A 21,166-nucleotide genomic window follows, 5' to 3' on the forward strand; every position below is an offset into this window, starting at 1 on the left:
ACGACCTGTCACAAGAGCAGAAGAAAAGCAAAACCCCAAAAAGCAAATACTGACTAAGTGCAGCATTGGTTGGTCCTTAGTAGCCAGCTTTCAATGCACATAACGTCAGAAACTACGAAGTGCTGCAGCATGTAACTCAGAGAGCTCAAAATGAAGGAATCACCACTTAGTACACTAAATTCTGTTACTTAATTGATATAGAATGGCTCCTCGATCTGCTTGTATATAAGAGATGATTGATATTTTCTCAGCCCACGCACCGTTGCTTTGCCCTAGACTCGAAGTTCAATGGAAAGATTCCGCAGGGAAACAATTTGCAGTAGGAATTAAATCGGATAGTCGGATTTCCCAAATAGGAAAAGACCGCTCCGCCGCGCTGCCGAAACAACAACCGACTAGTTTCGCATAAAGATTGCTCTTGATGTACATTCGGTGTCAATACATTTTATGTTGACCTGGTATATATCATCGCACGGTAGATATCCATTACCAAATTGAGTCGGCTAGAACGAGCACTACTGAACACAGGCATATCCTCCCCGGTAAGTTAAAATGACACCTTCAGCAGAACCAGCCACAGGGCAGAGTAATTCATATCGCAATGGCGATCCACAACTCGCCGTTATGGACGAGGAAGCAGAGCAGCCTCCCAAGTTCGACGACCCTTACCAGAAACATAGATACTTGAAACACCGCCTTGCTCTTGCCTTTCGAATCTTCGCCAAGTTTGACCTTTCAGAGGGAGTTGCAGGCCACATCACAGTTAGAGACCCGATGGATCCAACTAGTTTTTGGGTCAATCCGTTCGGTAAGATCGAATCTATCTGCTAGCCACCAATATACAACGAGGCAATTGCTGATTGATGGCCCTAGGAATTCATTTTTCTTTGATTGAAGATACCGATCCTATCCGTGTCGACCGCTCTGGCAATGTAGTTGAGGGAGAGAACAATAAATGACTCAATTACGGTAGGTCTAGTTTACTGCCCTCGGTTTGTTTCATCTTCCGTAGAAGGGAGCGGGAAGACACATTTGTTACTGAATGTCTGACACTCCTAGCCGCTTACGCTATCCACGCGGAGATCCACAAAGCTCGGCCCGACGTCTGATGTGCTGCACACTCGCATAGACTTTATGGAAGAGCTATGTGTGCGACGGGAAAGACTCTGGACATGCTAACGCAAGATTTCTGTGTATTATGGAACGACCATGTGCTGTACTCCAACTTCGCTGGTCTCGTTCTGGCTACAGCGGAGGGAAAGGCGATTGCTGCAGCCCTGAGGAATAAAAAGGCGGCATTGTTAGCCAATGATGGACTGATGACAGTAGGTCAGAGCATTAAGGCTACAGTTGCCTAGTTTATCTTCCTAGAAAAATGCTACCAGATCCAACTTGCGGCAGATGCAAGCGCCACAGGCACTGGCAGGTCGCTGGTGACAATCGGGGAAGATGAGGCACGGGCCACGTGGGTATCAGTTGGCACTATAGGTCGGCAATGGCTATATTCAAGGGCTGCCATTATTCCAGGTTGCTGAACGAGAGTTTGGGGTGAGGACTTTGCTGGGTAGGGGAATTGTGCCGTGGAACGTGGCCTGAGTAGTTAGCGTTTGAACTGCCGTTCACTACAATCATGCCTGAACTGTTATTTCCAGATGACCACAGGCTCGTAAGAGTGATAAGGACAGTTAAAATATTCATTATAGATGGCACTAGTGACTTCTCTTTAGTGCAAGACATGCCAACTCTGTAGTATCGATCCCAATGTTATATTTAGAGTTCATTTCCGATACTAGACGAATATTACGAGAAAGTAACCATAGGAGAAATGATTGAAATGACGCATGGCTCTTTGCACTATCGGATATTGACCATCTGGTATAGCTTGTCGGAGCGGATAGAACCTAGTGCGCCGCGCAACCAGTTGATATTATCTCCGCATGAATCACCCGCGCGGGTCCAAGACGGTGCGAGAGCGAGGGGAACCGCTGGGAGGCATTTGAGAAGTACATATTGTGATTTTATTATTATCCTTGTCTCATGTAGGTTGGTCCACTGGTCGGTTTTGGGCAGGCTGACCCGCATAGAGTGAGTGCCAAGTGAGACGGCTTCCCCGCTGGGCACGACCCGCTAAAATTTCCTATGGAGCTGGGTGATGGAGCGAATCACACCTTATATGGACCCCACTCGTGGTTACCATGTTATAGTCACTGATAGAGCCATAACTACGCTATAGGAATCTGGTCACTATATCTTTTTCTAAATTTTCTAGAGAATGTTGGGGTTGGAAGAGTGATAGTAAGAGCCTACCCCTCTAGTACTGACTCCTAGTAAATTCCAAAGCACAAGACCAACTGTAGCCTGGTTCTTAGTGGCTGATCTCCTATATATATAAAATGTTGTACACGACGGAGTACTGTAGGATGTACTTTCGGGGTACAGAGTGGTAACAATGTCGTGACCGGTATGTTTAGTCAGCTCCTTGGCAATGGAAAATATTTCATGAAGCGTCCATAGCAATAACTACGCTACATGATTGTCTACCACACATCCTTTGCGACCAGGCAACGACTTGTAACCCATCTCGAGATAATTGACAGATACGCAGTGACCTTCGCTGGGTAATATTATCGACAGCGCGCCCTTGGAGCAATTTCTGCTACACGCGATGTACTAGGATATTCGCCCCGACAACGTGGTACATACGACATTTTTTTTTTCTATTACTGCGATGGACAGCTCAGGTACTATATGAGCATCTTATAGAATTGTCGGCTTCAGACTCTGCATTGGCACTGATAATCTAAAGTTCCGATCTTGTGACGTCCGATGCCCTAAGGGGATGCCAAGACCTACCTCATCATTTTATATTACCGAGGTCTATGGGATCGACAAAGGTCATTGAGAAACAATATGCTTGTCTTCTCCCTTTGAAATTCTTGCTGTTCCTTTCCCTTTGTCAGTGTTGGATGATATATCCGTTGACCTGCTGGTGCAATCTCCGACGAATTTTGTCAGGCTACGGTTACATCCAACCTAACCAATCTCACTACTAGTTCGTGCGCTACGACGGCACTAGTGTCGTGAAACTGGTCGAGATGGCGCTAATACTATCGGCACAGGCGATACGAAAGAAGCCCGAGTTTGACCGAGTCCGCACGCCATCGTTTGGCGCACCTTGGACAAGGACAACGCCGACCTCCTCCACTTCCCCGACCGGAACGTTCCCACAGCTTCCCACAAAACCATGACAGATTCACCCGCTCCAGCAGCAACACCTGCGGTCCACCATGCCGCACGGGCCCCAGTTGCTTGTACGCAATGTAGACAAAAACGTCTGAAATGCAATTCTGGCTATCCGCAGTGCTCGCGGTGCTTGTCCGCGGGGTCCAACTGCACGTACATCCCCTCGCGCCGTGGGCAACGGCCGCCTAAAAACCGACCCGAGCTGGACTCGGTCTCGCAGCATATATCAACCTTTGCCATCCAGACCCCGCGATCCTCGTTTCTCCCCGCCACCCCGAATACAGCGCTGCCTCTCTCCCTCGCAGACACCCCGGCGCCAGGCGAGGTGTCGCAGCCCGTGAACCTCGCTCCCGGTCCAGCCTCGACGGCCTCCCCGCTGACCAGCTTCACCACCACGGCCACCACGGCATCTCGTCTCCATTACAATGAACGTCTGGTCAACTATTACTTCAGCAACTTCCATCCCGCGCATCCCATCCTCCTCCCGCATTCCCTCTACGCCACGCAGGGTTACCCGGACTACCTCCAGGCGGTGGTGCAGTTCGTCGGCAGCCACTATGCGTCGAACCCGGTCGATTGGCAAACACGAGAGGAAACCATCCAGGCAATCATGAGTAGCAATAGCCCGCAGACGCCCGAGATGGTCCAGGCCCGGTTGATCTGCGCCCTCGCGATCCACGCCCGATACGAACTCATGGACTCCTTTACCATCTTCCAAGCGGCAACCGACCTGGCCATTCAACTGGGCATGGACTGCGCGAGCTTTGCCGTGCAGCATGGGAACCAGAACCACATGCTCGAGGAGAGTCTGCGACGGACGTGGTGGGAGCTGGTCTTTAGCGAGGGCATTCTATCCGGTCTCTACCGACACCAGCGGTTCACCCGTGCGACATATTTCTCCGACGTCCTCCTCCCCTGCGAGGAGACCGACTATGAGAACCTCGCCATTCCCGACCCATCCAACCTCGTGTCGCTGACCCAATTCGACAAGAGAATCTTTAACCCCAACAGTGTCGAATTCTCCTCGTACTCCTATCGCATCGAAGCCGTCCGCATCTTCGTCAACGTGCTCACCCTCACGGAGCCCGACTCCAACATGCGCCCGTCGCAAGTCCACGCCGTGGACCACGCCATCGCGGGATGGATTCATCATCTGCCAGACGGGAAGGGGGATATCCTGCAACCGGACGGCAAGGGGGACGAGATGCTCTTCCAGGCGTACATGATCGTGCAATACGCCAGCATGTTCTTGCATTTCCCACGCAGCGATCTCATCTCCATGCTCCCGAACCCGGACATCGCATGTGCGCAGAACGAACCCCATGTGTCGCCAACAACTTCCCAACGTCTGCACGGGTTGAAAGCGATCGTTGCCTCCAAGTGGATTTTTAATCTGGCAGCATTGCGGCTCCCGGTGATCAAACATACGCCGTTGTTTATTTGTGCGCTGCTGAGTGCGGCGATCGTGCAGTTGTCGGCATTATCCAAGAGGAGTCAAGACGAGAATATTGATATCACGGAGTGCTATGATTCCATGTACTTGGCGATCGGGGTGTTGAAATCGTTTAGTAAACATTGGCCTTTAGGGCAATCTGCTCTGCAGGAGCTGCAGAAGGTGGCTAGCGAGGTTTTAAAGGTGCAAACGACGACACAGGCCTTACCCGAAGATGAAGGCTGGACTTGTACTATCGACTTTGAAGGGGTACAAGGGTTATTGAATAATCATCGCGATCTAGCGGGTTGAGGAAAGGTTGGTAGTTTAGTGAAACTTTAGTGCCGGTGGGGATTGCGTTAGTTAGCGTGGATAGTTAACTAAATATGCAGATTAGGTAAGACCAATAGACATCAAAAATTAGAATTAAAATCAAATCAAATCAAGCCATCCTCGAAGGTAATCGACATAATCTGCAGCCCTCAGGAAATCATTCGGATCGTGCCATATTGTGCCAGTACTTTCGTTAAGATCGACAAACGAGGATGTCGGGGATGTTACCCGTTGAAGCGAAAACACGGCATCGGTAAATTTAGTAGGTTTAGCATTCTTTAGTAGCCTAGCCAGACCATTTCTCCCTTTCCCATCCTCAACAATCTTCCAGAGTTGAAGACGTGATTAACGCCACGTGTGAGCAGAAAGCAAAGCTCTCCAGGCACTTGAACGGGAGCATATAAAGGAAACGCGACCGAGGTAACCGAATATTTCGAGTCAATCAGGGGGAGGGGGAAAAAAAGGGCACATCATGGGTCGCTTTTCCGGCGCAGCGAGCAGACTGCATCGCACCCTGCAACTCAGCGGTGATACAGATCAGTGGCGGAATCGAGACCTGATCCCTTTGCCTCCAGGTACGATTTACCGTGGGAATGCGAAGAAGGGTCTTATACAGCTTCTAACACCCGAGCGCAGATCGCACGACCTGGTCTAGCTGGGACTTCCTCTATCTATGGAGTACCGTCTTCTTCACCACATTCGGCTGGCAAATCACTTCCTCGCTTCTTGGTCTCGGCCTGAATGTCTGGCAATCCATCCTATGCAACATCATTACGAAATTCCTGCAGACGGCCGTGGTGTTCTGTGTCGGATGGCCCGGTGGAGTCTGGCACATTGGCTTCACGGTTAACTCCCGCTCGGTCTTTGGAATGTGGGGATCGTATGTGCCCGTCATTCTCCGTATTTTCCTGTGCATTATCTGGTATGGTGTCCAGGCCTTTACAGGTGGCCAGCTGGTGGCGATTATCCTGTCGACGATCTTTTCCGGCTATCACCATATGGAGAACACTCTGCCGGAGTCGACGCATATGACCACCAAGCAGTTCGTCGGATATGTCATCTTTAATATCAGTGAGTTTGTCTTCCTCGTATTCGCACCCGTAATAGGGGATCTGACACGGTACAGTCTCGCTCGCGCTCTTATGGGTGCCTCCCGACAAGCTGAAGAAGCCCTTTAAGCTCATCGCCAGTATCAACCTGCTCGTCATTCTGGGACTGGCGATCGGCCTGATCGCGGGTGCCCGAGGTGGCTCCCTGGGTACCCTCCAGACGTCCCAGCGAACCGACAACCTCGGATGGACCTTCATCCACGGTTTCGCCGTCGTGTTCTCGGGCAACGCGGTCGGAATGGCGAGCCACAGTGATTTCTCACGTTTCGCCCGACGACCGGGGGCTCAGGTCAAAGGACAACTCTTCTCGTTCCTGATATCCGGCAACGTCGTTCCCATCCTGGGAATTTTCGGCACTGCAGCTGCCGCGAAGATGTATGGCGACGTGAACGAACTCGGTCTGTGGAATCCACCCAATATCCTGCAAATGTGGCTGGACAACCAGTATCATAATCCGGCCATGCGAGCCGCCGCGTTCTTCGTCGCCTTCGGATTAACATCGAGTATCATGGCCATGAACTCCATTGAAAACGGTGTTTCGGGCGGCATGGACATCGCCGGACTGTACCCCCGGTACTTCAACATCCGTCGTGGATCATATCTGCTGGCGGCGATCTCCGTCGTGATCAACCCGTGGCAGATTATCGCCAACGGGGCTATTTTCACCAACACCCTGAACAGCTTCGGAGGTGAGTTTTCTCTCGGCCGCGATAAACAACCCCCTGAGTAAATCCCACACTAACCGCCGCTCCAGTCATCCTGTTCCCGCTCATGGGCACCATGGTCGCCGATTACTACATCGTTCGCAAGCAAAAGCTGAAACTGTCCGACCTCTACCGCGCTGATGCGAGTAGCATCTATTGGTTCGAGGGCGGCTTCAACTGGCGTGCCTTCACAGCTTGGATGATTGGATTTGCGCCCAGTATTCCTGGCCTCGCCGCATTAAACCCACACAACACAGGGATCCCGATTGGCTTGACATATACATTCTACCTGTGGCCCATCGCGGGATTCTTTGCATCGTTCGTGCTTCACGCTGGCCTGTGCTATCTCAGTCCCCCGAAGGGGATTGGGGCAGTGGATGAGCAGGAATTTCATGACCCGATGTATAGTGAACGGTCAGACGAGATGCAGAGCCAGACCATCACGGCAATGGAGAAGGGTCAACATCGGTAGACTATCTGTGATAGTTCCATGGCGAACGATGTGAGCTGGACCGGGAGGGTACCTTGATTGTACCGGCCTTATGATGGATGGACGTTGTCTCCATGTTTGTCAGAAAAAAATTTCCATTCTATGTAGTAATAATTACTCTCTCGCTTAATACATCTCATAATCTGATTCGACACACGGCGTCCTTCCTTTTCACAGAACATCCCCGACTGTCATGTGGTACGTATACAATGAGGCAACCAGACGGCAGTAACGGCACACAAGTCACAAAAGTCATGAAGGCAACGGTTAGAGCTCAAGGCTAACTTCCCGACTTCACCGAGAAGGGGGTCCACCCACGGCTTCGGTTGGGATTCTAGCGCTTCTAAGTGGGCCCGTGGAAGTGGTTCTTGACTCGAGACCAAGCTAATGGATTATGACATATTAAGAAGATCTTAGATATTGTCAGACTAGGGCAAGTTTTCTATGGGCGTTTTTGGTCTAACGGTAGAAGGTCCCCACATATATAATCAGTCTACCGGGCGAACCCCTGTCATCGATTGAGATATCACTATCAACCACCACAACAGTCACCATGATTGCAGAAATTCACACGCTGGCTGAGTACGAGGCAGAGCTGGCGAAGCCAGGTCTTGCGGTCTTGGACTTTTACTCTCCCCACTGTGGTCCTTGTCATGTAAGACCCTCCGACACCCTGGTGGTTGACGATACTGATCGTGCCGGAAGGTAATTGCACCTCTATACAGCAAGATCGCCGACGACCAGAGCAGCGTCCGCTTCTACAAGGTATATCTATCATCTTCATCGTGCGTCGTATGCCAGTTCTAATGCAGAATCTACAGGTCAACGGCCTCGACGCAGCTGGATCCGAAGTGCAGAAGAAAGCGGAAGTCACCTGGTGGCCAACCCTGGTTGTGTACCAAGATGGCAAAGAAATCTGGCGAGACCGAGTGCCAAACCCTCCTTCTAGGAAGCCGTTGGAGTCATTGGAGTACTATCTGAAGACGGTGGTGGCTTGAGTGTAATTGTGTTCATGTTCTCTATCAGTTTTTGAGCATTGTAATGAATTTAGTGCATTTTTGGTGATTAAATCTGTATTGCAATGCATGCTAGATTAAATTTTGACAGGGATTATTTCTGCATGTAATCCAAAGCGACTACTTTTAGGGGCTTGTCGTGTTAGCTTTCCTTTTGGAGGAAGGAAGAATCAGATCATCGGGATTGTGGGTTGGGATTTTTAGTGCGATTTGACCCGATCGTCGGCGATATTTCCTTCCGGGGAAGTTGAGAATCGCGACAAGACCGAAGTTGCGCGATCAGTGCAGACAATCGGCGTCGTAAGCTGACTAACGGTATAATAGGTGGCAACACTGCGAGAGAGGGCGCTGCAAGTCGGTGCTTAGTGATCTGACTTACTCAATCGCTAGAGAGCTAAGCTACGGTATTGGGTAGTTCTCGTAGAATGGCGCAGTCAGTGCGGATCGGCGTGGACGTCGGTGGTAAGACAGCAGCCTCGTACAGTGCTGTGTATATTCATGCAAGATCCGCTCACACCCGGTAGGAACAAACACCGACGCGGTGTTAATCGACCTGGGCCAGCGAGAGACAGCGTCTCGTGGCATTCTCTCATCTCACAAGGCACCAACGTCCCCCGACGTCACCACTGGCATCCAAGAAGCCATTAACACGGTCCTCCGGGACTCTCACGTGGCTCCGGAAAATGTGGCCTCTGTCACTATTGGTACAACTGCCTTCCTGAACTCTGTGTTGGAGCAAGACGCTCGCCGTCTAAGCAAGGTTGCGATTATCCGATTGTCGAAATCGTTCCTGCGCGATGTGAAGCCGTTTTCCGAGTGGCCAGCGGGACTGGCCAGTCTCATTAATGGATATGTCGGGTACATCGATGGCGGCCTCCATATTGACGGGTCTCAAGAGGCACCGGTCGTCGAATCGCAGGTCGTTCGGGAGTGTGAGAACATCAAGGCGCTGGGTTTAACAACTGTTGTCGTCGCTGGCGTTTACTCGCCCATTGATGAGGTGTTCCGACAGGAGGAGACGGTGCGGGATATTATCGCCCGCGAGATTCCGGGGGCAGATGTCGTGTGTTCGAAGGAGATCGCGAATATAGGTATGTTGGACAGTCTACTGCGTCGCAGCTCAGGCCGGCGAGGGTAATGCTAACGAGAACGGCATAGGGTTCCTGGAACGGGAAAATGCTGCTATCCTTAACGGCGCCATCTTGAGATACGCACGCCAAACAATCCGACGCTTCCGTCGCGCGATGAAATCCCTTCATCTGCAGTGCCCGCTGTTTCTGACGCAGAATGACGGCACCATTATTGACGCGACTAGTGCAGCAAAAACACCCATCCGCACCTTCAATTCCGGAGCTACGAACTCCATGCGCGGCGCCGCATATCTGGCCGGAGAGGATCTAGCTAATAAGTCCACCATTGTCGTTGATATTGGTGGCACCACGACCGATGTTGGGGTTCTTCTTCCGTCTGGACTCCCACGTCAGGCGTCTGCTTATGTGAAAGCAGCGGGCATCAAGGTGAACTATTCCATGCCCCATTTGTATTCTGTCGGACTGGGTGGAGGATCCATTGTCCGTGATGGACAGAGAGGCGCCAAGAAAGGGGCTGTCACTGTTGGTCCAGACTCCGTTGGGCATCGACTGCTCACGGAAGGTCTGGTATTTGGTGGAAAGACTCTGACGGCAACTGATATTGCTGTTGCCGGTGGTCAGTGTGTCGTCGGTAATGCGGAGTCCGTTAAGCAAGTGACTTCTGAGTTGGTTTCTGCGTCTCAGACACGGATCAAACAGATCTTGGAACGGTCAATTGACCTCATGAAGACCTCGCCGGAGCCATTGCCAGTGCTCCTTGTCGGAGGAGGTGCTGTCCTGGCTCCTGCAGAGCTAGAGGGTGCATCCAAACTCATCAACCCGCCGTTCTTTGATGTGGCGAACGCGGTCGGTGCAGCATGCGCCAAGGTTGGTGGAACGGTCGATAAGATCACCAGCATCGCGAACCAGTCCATCAAGGACGCTGTTGAAGAGGCTAAGAAGGCTGCCATTGAACGAGCTATTCAAGCTGGCGCAGTGGAGGATAGCGTCTTCATTGCCGAGGTTGAATCCATGCCTATTCCCTATATTTCCAATCAGTTGAGAACGGTGGTCAAGGCAATCGGGAATTTAGATACCGAGAGGTCGATGAGCATGTTCGTTGACAATGACGATGGCCCCGTGGAGGAGGATACTATAATTGAGAGCCCCAGGACTACCGAACACCTGGAAGTGCCCGAAGTGATCCCAGTAGACCATCTTACCTACCGTCCTAATGTTGTCTTCAACGAGACGGCTGGCCGGCACGAATGGCTTCTGACGGAAACCGATCTGAACTACGTCGCAGACGGCGCGTATGTCCTCGGCTGCGGTGGCGGAGGAAGTCCAGATGCAGGCCGCATCCAACTACAGGAAATGCTCCGTCAAGGCTACAAAATCCGGTGCATTGATCATTCCGTCCTGCCGGACGAAGCGCTAGTCTACTGGGGAGGACGTATGGGATCACCGGCAACGACGGTGGAGCGCCTCCAAGCCCACGAAACGGTCGATGCCATCGGCCAGCTCATGCATTATATGGGTCACAAATCCTTTGATGCCGTGATGGGCCTCGAAATCGGCGGTTCAAATGGTCTCGAAGCCTTCCAATGGGGCTCGGATCGATTCTACGACCGCCCGGTGATCGACGCGGACTTTATGGGCCGCGCAAATCCCATGATCTGGCAGACTACAATGGCCGTCTATCGGCCCGGGGAACTCACACCATGCGCGATTGATTCTGGCGATGGAAGGTCTGTCATCATGCCCCGAGCGGGAGATGATGAGATGGTCGACCGCGTGCTCCGTGCTGCTTTGACCGAAATGGGTTCCTTAGTTGGTCTATCAGCTCGCCCGACAAATGGTGCGGCTGTAAGGGAATTCGCCATTTTGAATACAGTGTCACTATCATGGAGAATTGGGAGGGCCATTGCCCAGGCTGCTCAATATAGTACACTTCTCACAGTTCCAGAAGCCATCATTGCTGAAGCCGGAGGACCCCAATCCGCCAAGGTCCTATTCCGAGGCAAGATCTCTGGAATCGAGCAAACAGTATACAAAGGCCATTCATACGGCGAGCTCATTATCACCGAAGTCCCCATCGAGGATGATGACCAGGCCACAAACCAGAATTGCTCCGCTGCGGTTGCGCAAGGCGGGCACATCCGCATTCCGTTCAAGAACGAGAACATCTACGCCGAGCATCATGCCACCGATGGCTCGAAGAAGATCATTGCCAGCGTGCCGGACCTCATTTGCATCTTGGACAAGGAATCGGGCAAGCCGATCGGTGTGCCGGAGTATCGGTATGGCTACCAGGTGGTGGTGCTGGGATTAGCCTGCTCTCCACATTGGTCCAAGACGGAACGGGGCCTTGAGATTGGTGGACCGAAGGGCTATGGATATGATTTCGCATATGAGTCGTTGGGCGAGTATGTTGAGCCCAGGAGTGTGATTGATGAGTTCAAGGAGGTTAATTAGGCCGCGCGCAACATGTCTTACTATAGAATTCCTTAATATTAGCGTCAATGAATCCTTTTAGGTCTTTTGTTAGACAACTTCCCCACTTAAAAGACGATATGGACTTATGGAGTCATGGACTTGCGATATCTATCCGAGATCATTGAAGTGGAGAATCGGAGCCGTTCATCCACAAGAGGTTTATCCGCTCGGATGGACGTTGATCCGACAATTCCTCTTACATACATTCCAAACATTACAAACACTCTAAACATTCCAATGCAGACTAGACTTTGAGTCACATGATCCCTCTTCAAGGGCAAAAGCAACCTTTTAAAGGAAAACAAAATAAGTAAAAGTCGAACGAAATGGAGATATTGAGGGTTAAGTAAGTCGCTAACTGGCCTTCGGGATTGTTGGTAATATTCATAGCTAGAATTAAGTCCCGTGGGCGCAGTATCGAACGTGTGCGATTTCTCCCTTGTCGATACTATATATATTTGCAGGTGGGGAATATAGGCTTGAAGAAGTGAGCAAGAGCCTGAGCTCTCCTTGCTGCCTAGATTTTCTATGGCTCATTGCTGGCTGTACATACAGCCTCTGCCTTGGCTGACGAGCGGTAGCAGTGGACACATTGCAGATCTTCTCGTATTTGACGTAAGACAGGTAGCAGTACACATTTCATGAACCGTCCATCCCCAACCTCCAGAATCCATTTCTTTTGTACCTGCAGGTACAGGCTGATATCCCCCACTGCGCAAGTCAATATTCGGAGAGAGGCAGTATGAGTTGTGTGTTACTTGAAGCCTAGGTCTACAATATAGCATGCTGACGAGCAGTTCCCGAAGCTATTGTTGAATGGGTTACATGGCCCTTCAGGACCATCGAATTTAGAGTTAACTTGTTCGGTAACTCTGACTGTGGCAAGACCACTTTGCTTTATCAGATGAAACTAGGAGAGTTGGTCAATACCATCCCAACGATCGGCTTCAATGTTGAGACGGTCGAGTACCCGAGAAAGTATCAATGGACCATCTGGGACATTTCCCGTGAGTGAGCCCATAGTATGCCGGTTCACACTGTATTGGATTGCCATCTCTTATTCAGTTTCCATATCTAGTGGCAAACTAATAACAAGCTACAGTGTCTAATAGGATGTTGCATGAGAAATACATCCACCACTACCTTCGAGGGACAGACATTGCTCTCTTTATCCACAACTGCGACCCACAACAGCTTGAGCCGATTTATGATTTTCACTACTTTCTGAACTTTGTTCATAAATATGATTGTAAACATCTGTGGATACTCCTAAACAAACAAGACACGCTTCCTCCGGAAAGCGCCCCACTGGTTGTCGATGGCCTGCGGAAGAAGTATGAGAAGGAGATGGCCAGGTATGAGCATCAACTCTCATGGAGAATCTTGGATCATAAACTCAGTGCAAAAACGGGAGAAGGGGTGAAGGAAGTCCTCCGCCAGCTTCATTCATCTGCAAATCTTCTTTTGCGGACTCGACCGAAACCACAGCCTCAGCCCCGGGCTGAGCCTGTGCGGGATCCCGAGCCAAAAGTTGTCACAGAAATACCAGAGGATACAATATCTAGTCCGAGTCAGAGCAAGCCTATTGACAATCAAACTTCACAAGATTCTGTCAATGCCCAGGCCTTTTGGAACTCATTTGTTACCGGAGACTTACCAGTCTGGGATCATCATGCCCACCTCAAGGTCACCTATATATTAGTTTTGGAGTACACAAAAAGAAAACAGAGTACGTTTGCTATGGCTGATACCATGTTTGCTCATTTAAGACGCTTGCAAAACTGTCAGCCAGAGAAATTTAAATGTCGGCCACATCGGTAAGCTCTCACTAGCACAGAATTTCTTCAAAAGATCTCCTGCAATGAGCCTGATATACTAAGAGCTTGTTGACAGCACGATGACTATTTTCTGGATCTTACAGCTACAGATCGCCATCAGGGACTACAGAATGAGAATGAAACTTGGTGGTGATCCGTTATGGATCGACTTCTACAATGTTCTGTTAAATACGCCCTCTGTGATGGACCCTCGTCTTTGGAGTTCGTATTATAATACAAAGCATCTTTTTAGCCCACAGGCATGGGAATCATGGATCCCTCCTGATCGTCGGCCATTGCCTGTCCTGACATCTGCTCTTGACAAGCCTGCTAGTTTATCTCCAGGACAAGAAAGTCCCGCTAGACTGATACGATTCGCTTTTGTGTTCATCACCCAATGCAAAAATATCGCAGAATCATGCAACGAAGATGCCATACGACAAGCAGTTGCCACACTCCAATCAACGACTATCCGCCTGCGGACTACAAACATGGCGATACCACCGTATTCCGAAACACAAGCCCGGTTTTGGTTGGACATGGTCCGCGCATGTCTACGGTCATTAGACATTCCTTATGAAGGTAGTAGAGAAATCCTACCGTCTCAATTGACCTTTGACAGTTTCATAGTCCTTTTTGGCCTCACACCAACGTCGTGGAAAAGATACTATTCTCAGAGAGTATGGGACAGTCTCGCTGCTCGAGTTCAGTTTGTGCCTCCGGACAGGCGCACGTTACCAAATGTTATCAACGTTTCGGCTGCTCGTCATGAGGTGGTGGCGATAATCGGAAGAATGGAAAAGGAGGCATTAGATCCGGGTTTAGAGTCATTGGAGGATGTATTATTGACTACATACACGGAAAATGTGGAATCACATAGGAAGACTGAAGAGAGAGTCGATGTTGATGCGTTTCTTTTCTGTTGTGATGACACTCTAAACCATGACAAGAGTGATTCTGATGATTAGAGGTGTCTTCAGTATTTAATCACACAACACTATTGACTATGCCATGAGCATTCTGGTTTCATATTGTGGGTTCAAGCATAGGCAGTTGGCCAGAACAGAATGGGGGTCTGACTGGAAGCTAGAAAGACGCTCACGTTAATTCCACTTTTGGATGCTCCATAAATGTTCGTCGTTACGTACTAAAATTCGAAAGATACGAAAGCCTTGCCCCCTTTATACTTTTTTTTCTTTTTTCTCTTTTCACAATTTCCGACAGACATCTCTAGAAATTGAAACCATCTGACTAGGCAGAAGAGTTTAAGATCAAAATCAAAGATTATCCTGTCGAGCAGATCTTGACTTTTTCGCTACTTTCCTGAACTACCAACAACAAGGCATCGGTAAACGATTGCTCTCCCATGTCTTCTTGAAGCTCACAAAGAGGACTGTCAGCATGACGGGAGGCTTCTGTTGACGGTTGTCGCCTGTACCGAGCCGTGGGATATGAAGATGTTAGCAAAACAAGCATTGATCTTGTTATGTATAGGAGTAAGGGCATCCTTAAGCATGTATGTTATCGCCAGTACCCTCATAATCCATGATCCTGTCCCCTAATTAGACTCTCATATATAGTAGTTATACTATCTCCCTAGCGACTGGACAAATAGTTATACTAACTATACATTCTACATAATTAGATTAGCTACCTCCCGTGGTATAAATGGATAAATTATCTTCACAGTCTTACTGGTGTAAAACCATTTTTGAGTGCACGGATACTGCTGAGAGTATTCTATCCTTGATATATACATATTTCAGCGGTGGTTACCCTTAGTGTACAGCCAAGGCCAATAGAACTTGAATTGAATGTCCTATCGTATATACAGCATTTAGATCCTTACAGTTCTAATGTCCCGTTTAGAATGATATTGCGGGAGCTGGCACCAACAAAAATCGGATACTGTGCTCCAAGAATGAGTTTCCAGTTCTGAGAAGCCACATCCCACACGCTGATGTCACGGCGCCTGATATTGAACTCAACAGTCCTCCTTCCGCCAGGAGGGACTGTGACCTTGTCAAAGCCCCGCAACTGTAAGAGTGGCTGGCCTTCGATAGGGATCTGAATATAGAGTTGTGCAATCTCCGCTGCCTCCATTTGACCAGTATTGGTGATGTCAGCCGTTGCAACCGCAATGGTGTCCCAGAGGTCAGCATTTCCGCCTGGAATCATAGGACCAATCGGATACTCTGGGAGCTCAGATAAATCTATAGTGTATCTGACGTTGAGGTTCGAATACTTGAACGTTGTATATGTCATACCGAACCCGAACTCGAACCGTGGAACAATACCGTTCCTATCGAATGCACAATAGTCAATAAAAGCTCCCTCCGTAAAGTTATCCTGCGGGAAATACCGATCCCAGTCTGTATAGGTCACCGGATTGAGCAATGCCCCGTAGTCTGACTCATTATGGGGTACGGTATAAGGAAGTTTTCCACTTGGGCTCACGTCTCCGTATAGAATCTGGGTAATGGACTCTCCGGAGTCTTGACCAGGCAGATGTGCAAATATAACAGCCGTAACGTTCGGGTGATCGATCCATTGATCGACTAGCCGGACACCTGCATTGTGAATAATAACCACCGTATTGTTGCACTGAGAGGCAATGTCGAGGATAAGTCCGTCCGTATAATCATCTCTTAGGGCCGGCCGATCAACTCCTTCGGACGAAGCTGCATTGACGAAAACAAGGCAGGCTTCTGACTCCACATTAGTCACCTGTGAACCCTCAAGGTCCCAAAACAATTGTGTGCCGTCGCGGCGTGCGCGGGCTTCCAAGGCCTGAAAGGGACTGCTGATATACGTGGGCGTAATTGCCGCCGAGCCACCACCGCCGATTAAAGTCCCTTTGGCAGCAATCGGAGCGAACGGAGGGCAGTGACCTCCGGTTGGGCCAAAACCGCATACAACACTCTTGTAATCATGTGCCTCCAGCCCCTGGGTCCAGCCATTTATCCCAGCCATTGCAAGATTGATGTTTGCAACCTTCGCGTCGTACCCGTAGATCGATAGTATACGTGGCTTGGACAATGGCAAGGCATTGCCGACGTTCTTGACCAAGACATGCCCCTGGATAGCTCCCTCGAGAAGGAGGGCCTCATCACCGGGGTCTCGGGCATCAATAACGGGATGCGGCTTTTTGTAGTCTGCGGTGATCCCAATACCAACCGGTGGGAGGCTTTGGTTATCCTGACCAGAGAGATACCAAGCTGCCATAATCCTGGTGGCCATATTGTTGATCTGGGAGACTGGGATGGACCCGTTGCGCACTGCGTTTGTAAGGTTGGCACCCCAGTAGAGGTCCCCATCGGGCATGACCATGTCAAGGCCAGCCATGGCACTCGCAATACCAGTGTGCTGGGCAAACCAGTCGCTCAAGACGAACCCCTGAAAGTTGAGCTCGGTCTTCAAGAGCCCATTGAGGAGTTTGCTGTTATGGCACGAGTAGCTGTTGTTGAGTCGCTGGTAGGCACACACTGTAAGTTGATAATAGTATGATTAGTAAACAATCGCCTATGAAGTGCAAAGGAAGGACATGAACACTTACTGATACTTGCAACTCCGGCGTGCACAGCGTCAGCAAACGGCCACATATAAAGTTCGTGCATAGTTTTGTCGTCCATGTTACTAGAGGAGGTCTCGACGGTTTTGTTTGTGACCGGGTCTGGACGAGGATTCCTGTGTAATTCTTGCTCATTACCCACGAAGTGCTAAAAGGAGTTAATCAAGCTGACTTAAAACATGGCACAGAGTGACGCGGTCCCTTACCTTTGCACATGCAATAACTCCGTTGTCTTGCACACCTCGGACGGTTTCAGCTCCCATGATACCACTGAGATATGGGTCTTTGCCGTAGCCTTCCCAATTGCGACCTCCAAGCGCAATTCGCCCAAGAGGACCGAGAACCGGTGGACCAAGTGCCAATGTTACACCCTTTCGCCTGAACTCACCGCCGATAGCATGCGCCTGGCGATAAGCGAGGCTTTTGTTCCAGCTTGGGTTGATATTAGCAGATGATTATTTCTATCGTTGTCAAACCATATCATACCTCGAACCGATATGAATACCAGATGGATAACCGTTAACCAGCTCTGCTCCCTTGATCCCATTGGGGCCATCCTGTAGACATATTCCGGGGAACCCAAGGCGATTGATCGCGGGAATATTGCCTCCACAGCCACTCGTGTCATCCGTAACCCCTGCAGTGATACTGATCTTTTCTTCGAGAGACATACGTGCCACCAGATCTTGAGCTTTGGAAAGTGCGTAGCCCCATCCGCCGGCCCCAGTCATATTGGGAGTGGGATAGACAGGTGGACTCTGTCCGTAAAAGTAACTGTCATCCTGGAGAGTGGTTGCATGGGCACCGGCCACACCGAGGATCAACAAGCAGGCTTTGGAATACACCATTTTGCCATTAGCTTCTAGTTGTGCCTAAAAGATAACAAAATAGAAGCATGTTCATTTGGACTGGGACAACGGCGTGTCTTTATATTTGTGCTCGCACCCAAAACCTACACCATGGCACCAGACTCGATGGCACGGCACGTTCGCTAACGTATTTAGTGCGGAGATTAACCGAAAGGTAGCTGCTCTATTGACTCAACGAGACTCTATTGGAGCCGGTACGGAGGAGACATAAGCCATTGGCGCGGAGATATATCGGCGGCTTGAGTGGTTGTCCTTGCAATTCTGGAAGGGCGGAATACGAGGTCCCGCACGCAGAGAACGTTCTTTACTGGGTTTACAAATGCCAAGCGAATGTACCGAAAAGTCCCTTACTACATAGCGAGTGCTACCTCATTTGCTTCTTGAATGCGAGAAAGCCTTGAGATCTGTTCACCTTTAGGTAGTAGCAAAGGGATATTCCTGATATCTCATTATCATTACAGACAGCTCTTGACGACACCAATCCTTCCAGGAGGAACCCCGGGGCTCTGCTATAATTTCATCTTGCTTAGATAACTGACCTTCATTATTTGGCAGTTTTTTTGCGCGGGGATAGTCTGGGGTACTCCACGATTCCAGCGTATGTATTGGAAGAGCTAAGGGCACGAGCCCATTAACGTATGTGGGGAGATTGCTCTCCACAATGTAAAGTTTGGGGTACCAGGAAATGCAGCATATAACGAGGGATTATAGTGGACAATAGCCGACAGGAATGCAATTGCTCGCCAGCGACCAACAAGAACGTATGGCTATTGTTTGGTGTGTTGTGGTAATTTAGCATATTGTAGTAAAACATGGTCCACATCCAGCTTGGACACAAAACGAGTTAGCCGTGGCGCTCATATGGGTACCAATGAGAGGGTCATTACACCCCACAAATAGCAATGATTCGTCAATCGTACTCGCGCTAATGCAGGTTGCTTATGCTTATCCATTTTCTGGACCATGGTTAAGAGTTGGATCAAGGTATCGCCGCCCCGTCTGGAGTTTGACCGTCCTATACCTAGGTAGTTTGTAGCACGGTTAACAAATGCTCAGCCATACTTCTCTCGTATGAATGCACAAATCAAGCCTTACCAAAACTCGTACGAATGGGTTTACCCGAAAGTGGGGTTCGCCTATCAGCGAACTGAGCCAGAGCTACCGTGCCCTCTACCAAGAGACCTGGAAGCGATGGGCTCCGGCTCTCTTGATCTAGTCCCCTCCGTCATGCTGGCCTTCCACTACTGGAGAGGTGAAATGCCGTAACCGCCTGGAGTCAGGTATCCAACGTATATGCGATTAGTTTATTACGTAGCTGGTGCTTACAGTCGGGCCCCCATGTGGTGGGAATTGCAATACTGGTCTCATTTCCTGTTAATGCCTATCACGGCATAGCCTGGACGAGTTTCCTTCTCGCATTTTTAATAGGGGCATGGATCGGTGGATGATATCTTCATATCTAGACTTGGCACCATGACAGAACCAATTGAATCCAAGTTTGTATACGAATGTAGAATGCGCGGTGTTTAACCCTGTAATCGGGGCATTGGTCCACGAGTAGTCTAGGGCTAAACCTATACTCGGCCGATAGCAATTCGCCTCTTTCTTATCTCTCGCTCAGTGAATACAAGATTTATACTATCCGGAGTTGCAGTGAACTGATCTTTCATCAACGTCTCAACACTTCTCTTGAGCGATTCCTTTATCAGTAGGGAAGCTGATTCGATATTTTGAAACTAAAAGTGCAATGACCGTGGCCGTCTCGGACATGACGACTTCCTTGACCAGGCGTGTGTAGCGACCTGTCCATTATCAGCATTTGAAACTACTAGAAAATACAAGGTCTGTATGTACGTGGCAGCATCCACATTTCGTCTACGAACGTGGAGGACAAGCGGACCTTTGATCCCCGTTACTTCTGACATTCCTTGGATCTGGAAATAATGACCCGTAATCTGTTAGACGTGGAGAAACTTCACAAAGCGGAGCCTCTGTTGCGGTTTCTGAAGCCGAACGGGCGGCGAAATCACCCCAATGCGTTCATCACTAACTTCGGGTCTGCCAAGCAGTACCTACACGATACTGCGACGACTACGTATCACCCCTGCGGAACCGCGGCTATGCTACCGCCGAAACAGGGTGGTGTAGTTTATGAGAAGCTGAGGGTACATGGAACGACCAATTTGCGAGTCTGTGACACCAGTATCCTACCGTTGATCACTGTAGCCAACATCATGAGTACGGTGCATGCCATGGCTGAGCGAGCGCAGATATCATTAAGGCGGATGCGTAAAAGCCACCTGGCCTTTCCCTCGTGGTAGGATAGAATAACATGATGTATGTACATCCAACATTCAGTGTCTCCTGGCTTAAGGCACCAAGCGCTGAAGCATCCTAGTGAAAGGTTTGCAAGTGATCGTCTCACATCAGAGCTAGAGTTGATCGGGGAGTCTGGGAAACTTGAGCGGAGGTGGGTTCAGGCTAAGAGACACTAATGCAGGTCTCTTAACATAGTAATATCATTTAGAATCTAGATTTATCATATTACTTAAAGGAGCAAATGTACATAGATACCAGTGAATTATATTATTCTGTAAGTTTCAGGGATATTGAGAACTGAAATTCTTTCAAGGGTTGAGTCCTACTTGTAGCTGAGACTAGTCTAGGTAAACAGTACGGAGCACAACGCTCCAATATTCGACTCACTAGTCAGAGGGATAGCCCGCGCGGTGCCTGGGGACTCGCCTCTCTATAGCTGATTGTTCACTTACACTTACTACTTCTCATCTGGCTCACCTGCCTCGTCTGGCCAGCTTTCTCTTTGGCAATTTGCTCAACACACCTAATGACAAAAACCTCATTTTTTACTCCTTTCCTGACAACTTCATAGACCGACAAACAGTCCAATCTAAACTGGGGGCGGGGCTCACGGTTCATAAGAAGCCTTGTGCAGGGATATGAGGAGGTTCCGGGAAAAGCCCTCCAACCATATCCCGACCAAGGCAAACTCGAGGCT

The 21,166-nt window shown here is 49.6% G+C and overlaps 8 protein-coding genes across 8 annotated transcripts; 7 read left to right on the plus strand and 1 right to left on the minus strand.

Annotated features, from left to right (window-relative positions):
* Positions 1–552: 552 nt before the first annotated feature.
* BDV38DRAFT_274026 (class II aldolase/adducin N-terminal) lies at positions 553–1,750 on the plus strand (the record flags this gene model as incomplete). The annotated part of the gene is made up of 5 exons (XM_032057775.1): positions 553–808; positions 874–932; positions 1,164–1,349; positions 1,386–1,488; positions 1,728–1,750. The coding sequence occupies 5 exons, from the start codon at positions 553–555 to the stop codon at positions 1,748–1,750; spliced, it is 627 nt and encodes a 208-aa protein (XP_031909888.1).
* A 1,019-nt stretch (positions 1,751–2,769) lies between these two features.
* BDV38DRAFT_257189 (uncharacterized protein) lies at positions 2,770–5,155 on the plus strand. Its single transcript, XM_032055592.1, has one exon. It carries the CDS (start codon positions 3,245–3,247, stop codon positions 4,985–4,987), a length of 1,743 nt encoding a protein of 580 aa, XP_031909889.1. The 5' UTR covers positions 2,770–3,244; the 3' UTR covers positions 4,988–5,155.
* A 230-nt stretch (positions 5,156–5,385) lies between these two features.
* Positions 5,386–7,568, plus strand: BDV38DRAFT_179684 (nucleobase cation symporter-1 family protein). Its single transcript, XM_032052057.1, has 4 exons — positions 5,386–5,583; positions 5,645–6,079; positions 6,135–6,806; positions 6,872–7,568. Exons 1-4 carry the CDS (start codon positions 5,481–5,483, stop codon positions 7,291–7,293), a joined length of 1,632 nt encoding a protein of 543 aa, XP_031909890.1. The 5' UTR covers positions 5,386–5,480; the 3' UTR covers positions 7,294–7,568.
* Positions 7,569–7,864: 296 nt separating this feature from the next.
* BDV38DRAFT_286449 (thioredoxin family protein) lies at positions 7,865–8,309 on the plus strand (the record flags this gene model as incomplete). The annotated part of the gene is made up of 3 exons (XM_032060672.1): positions 7,865–7,966; positions 8,017–8,076; positions 8,133–8,309. The coding sequence occupies 3 exons, from the start codon at positions 7,865–7,867 to the stop codon at positions 8,307–8,309; spliced, it is 339 nt and encodes a 112-aa protein (XP_031909891.1).
* Positions 8,310–8,653: 344 nt separating this feature from the next.
* On the plus strand, positions 8,654–12,256 carry BDV38DRAFT_257196 (uncharacterized protein). The gene is made up of 3 exons (XM_032055593.1): positions 8,654–8,789; positions 8,852–9,418; positions 9,486–12,256. The coding sequence occupies exons 1-3, from the start codon at positions 8,753–8,755 to the stop codon at positions 11,870–11,872; spliced, it is 2,991 nt and encodes a 996-aa protein (XP_031909892.1). The 5' UTR covers positions 8,654–8,752; the 3' UTR covers positions 11,873–12,256.
* Positions 12,257–12,635: 379 nt separating this feature from the next.
* Positions 12,636–14,678, plus strand: BDV38DRAFT_286451 (uncharacterized protein; the record flags this gene model as incomplete). The annotated part of the gene is made up of 4 exons (XM_032060673.1): positions 12,636–12,642; positions 12,691–12,900; positions 12,996–13,710; positions 13,787–14,678. The coding sequence occupies 4 exons, from the start codon at positions 12,636–12,638 to the stop codon at positions 14,676–14,678; spliced, it is 1,824 nt and encodes a 607-aa protein (XP_031909893.1).
* An 877-nt stretch (positions 14,679–15,555) lies between these two features.
* On the minus strand, positions 15,556–18,129 carry BDV38DRAFT_295884 (beta-glucosidase; the record flags this gene model as incomplete). The annotated part of the gene is made up of 4 exons (XM_032062796.1): positions 15,556–17,195; positions 17,267–17,429; positions 17,488–17,713; positions 17,768–18,129. 4 exons carry the CDS (start codon positions 18,127–18,129, stop codon positions 15,556–15,558), a joined length of 2,391 nt encoding a protein of 796 aa, XP_031909894.1.
* Positions 18,130–19,837: 1,708 nt separating this feature from the next.
* On the plus strand, positions 19,838–20,660 carry BDV38DRAFT_257198 (GMC family oxidoreductase). The gene is made up of 2 exons (XM_032055594.1): positions 19,838–20,487; positions 20,549–20,660. The coding sequence occupies exon 1, from the start codon at positions 20,094–20,096 to the stop codon at positions 20,469–20,471; it is 378 nt and encodes a 125-aa protein (XP_031909895.1). The 5' UTR covers positions 19,838–20,093; the 3' UTR covers positions 20,472–20,487; positions 20,549–20,660.
* The last annotated feature ends 506 nt before the right edge of the window (positions 20,661–21,166 follow it).

The sequence above is a fragment of the Aspergillus pseudotamarii genome (genome assembly GCF_009193445.1).
Source record: "Aspergillus pseudotamarii strain CBS 117625 unplaced genomic scaffold BDV38scaffold_61, whole genome shotgun sequence".
Taxonomy (NCBI): domain Eukaryota; kingdom Fungi; phylum Ascomycota; class Eurotiomycetes; order Eurotiales; family Aspergillaceae; genus Aspergillus; species Aspergillus pseudotamarii.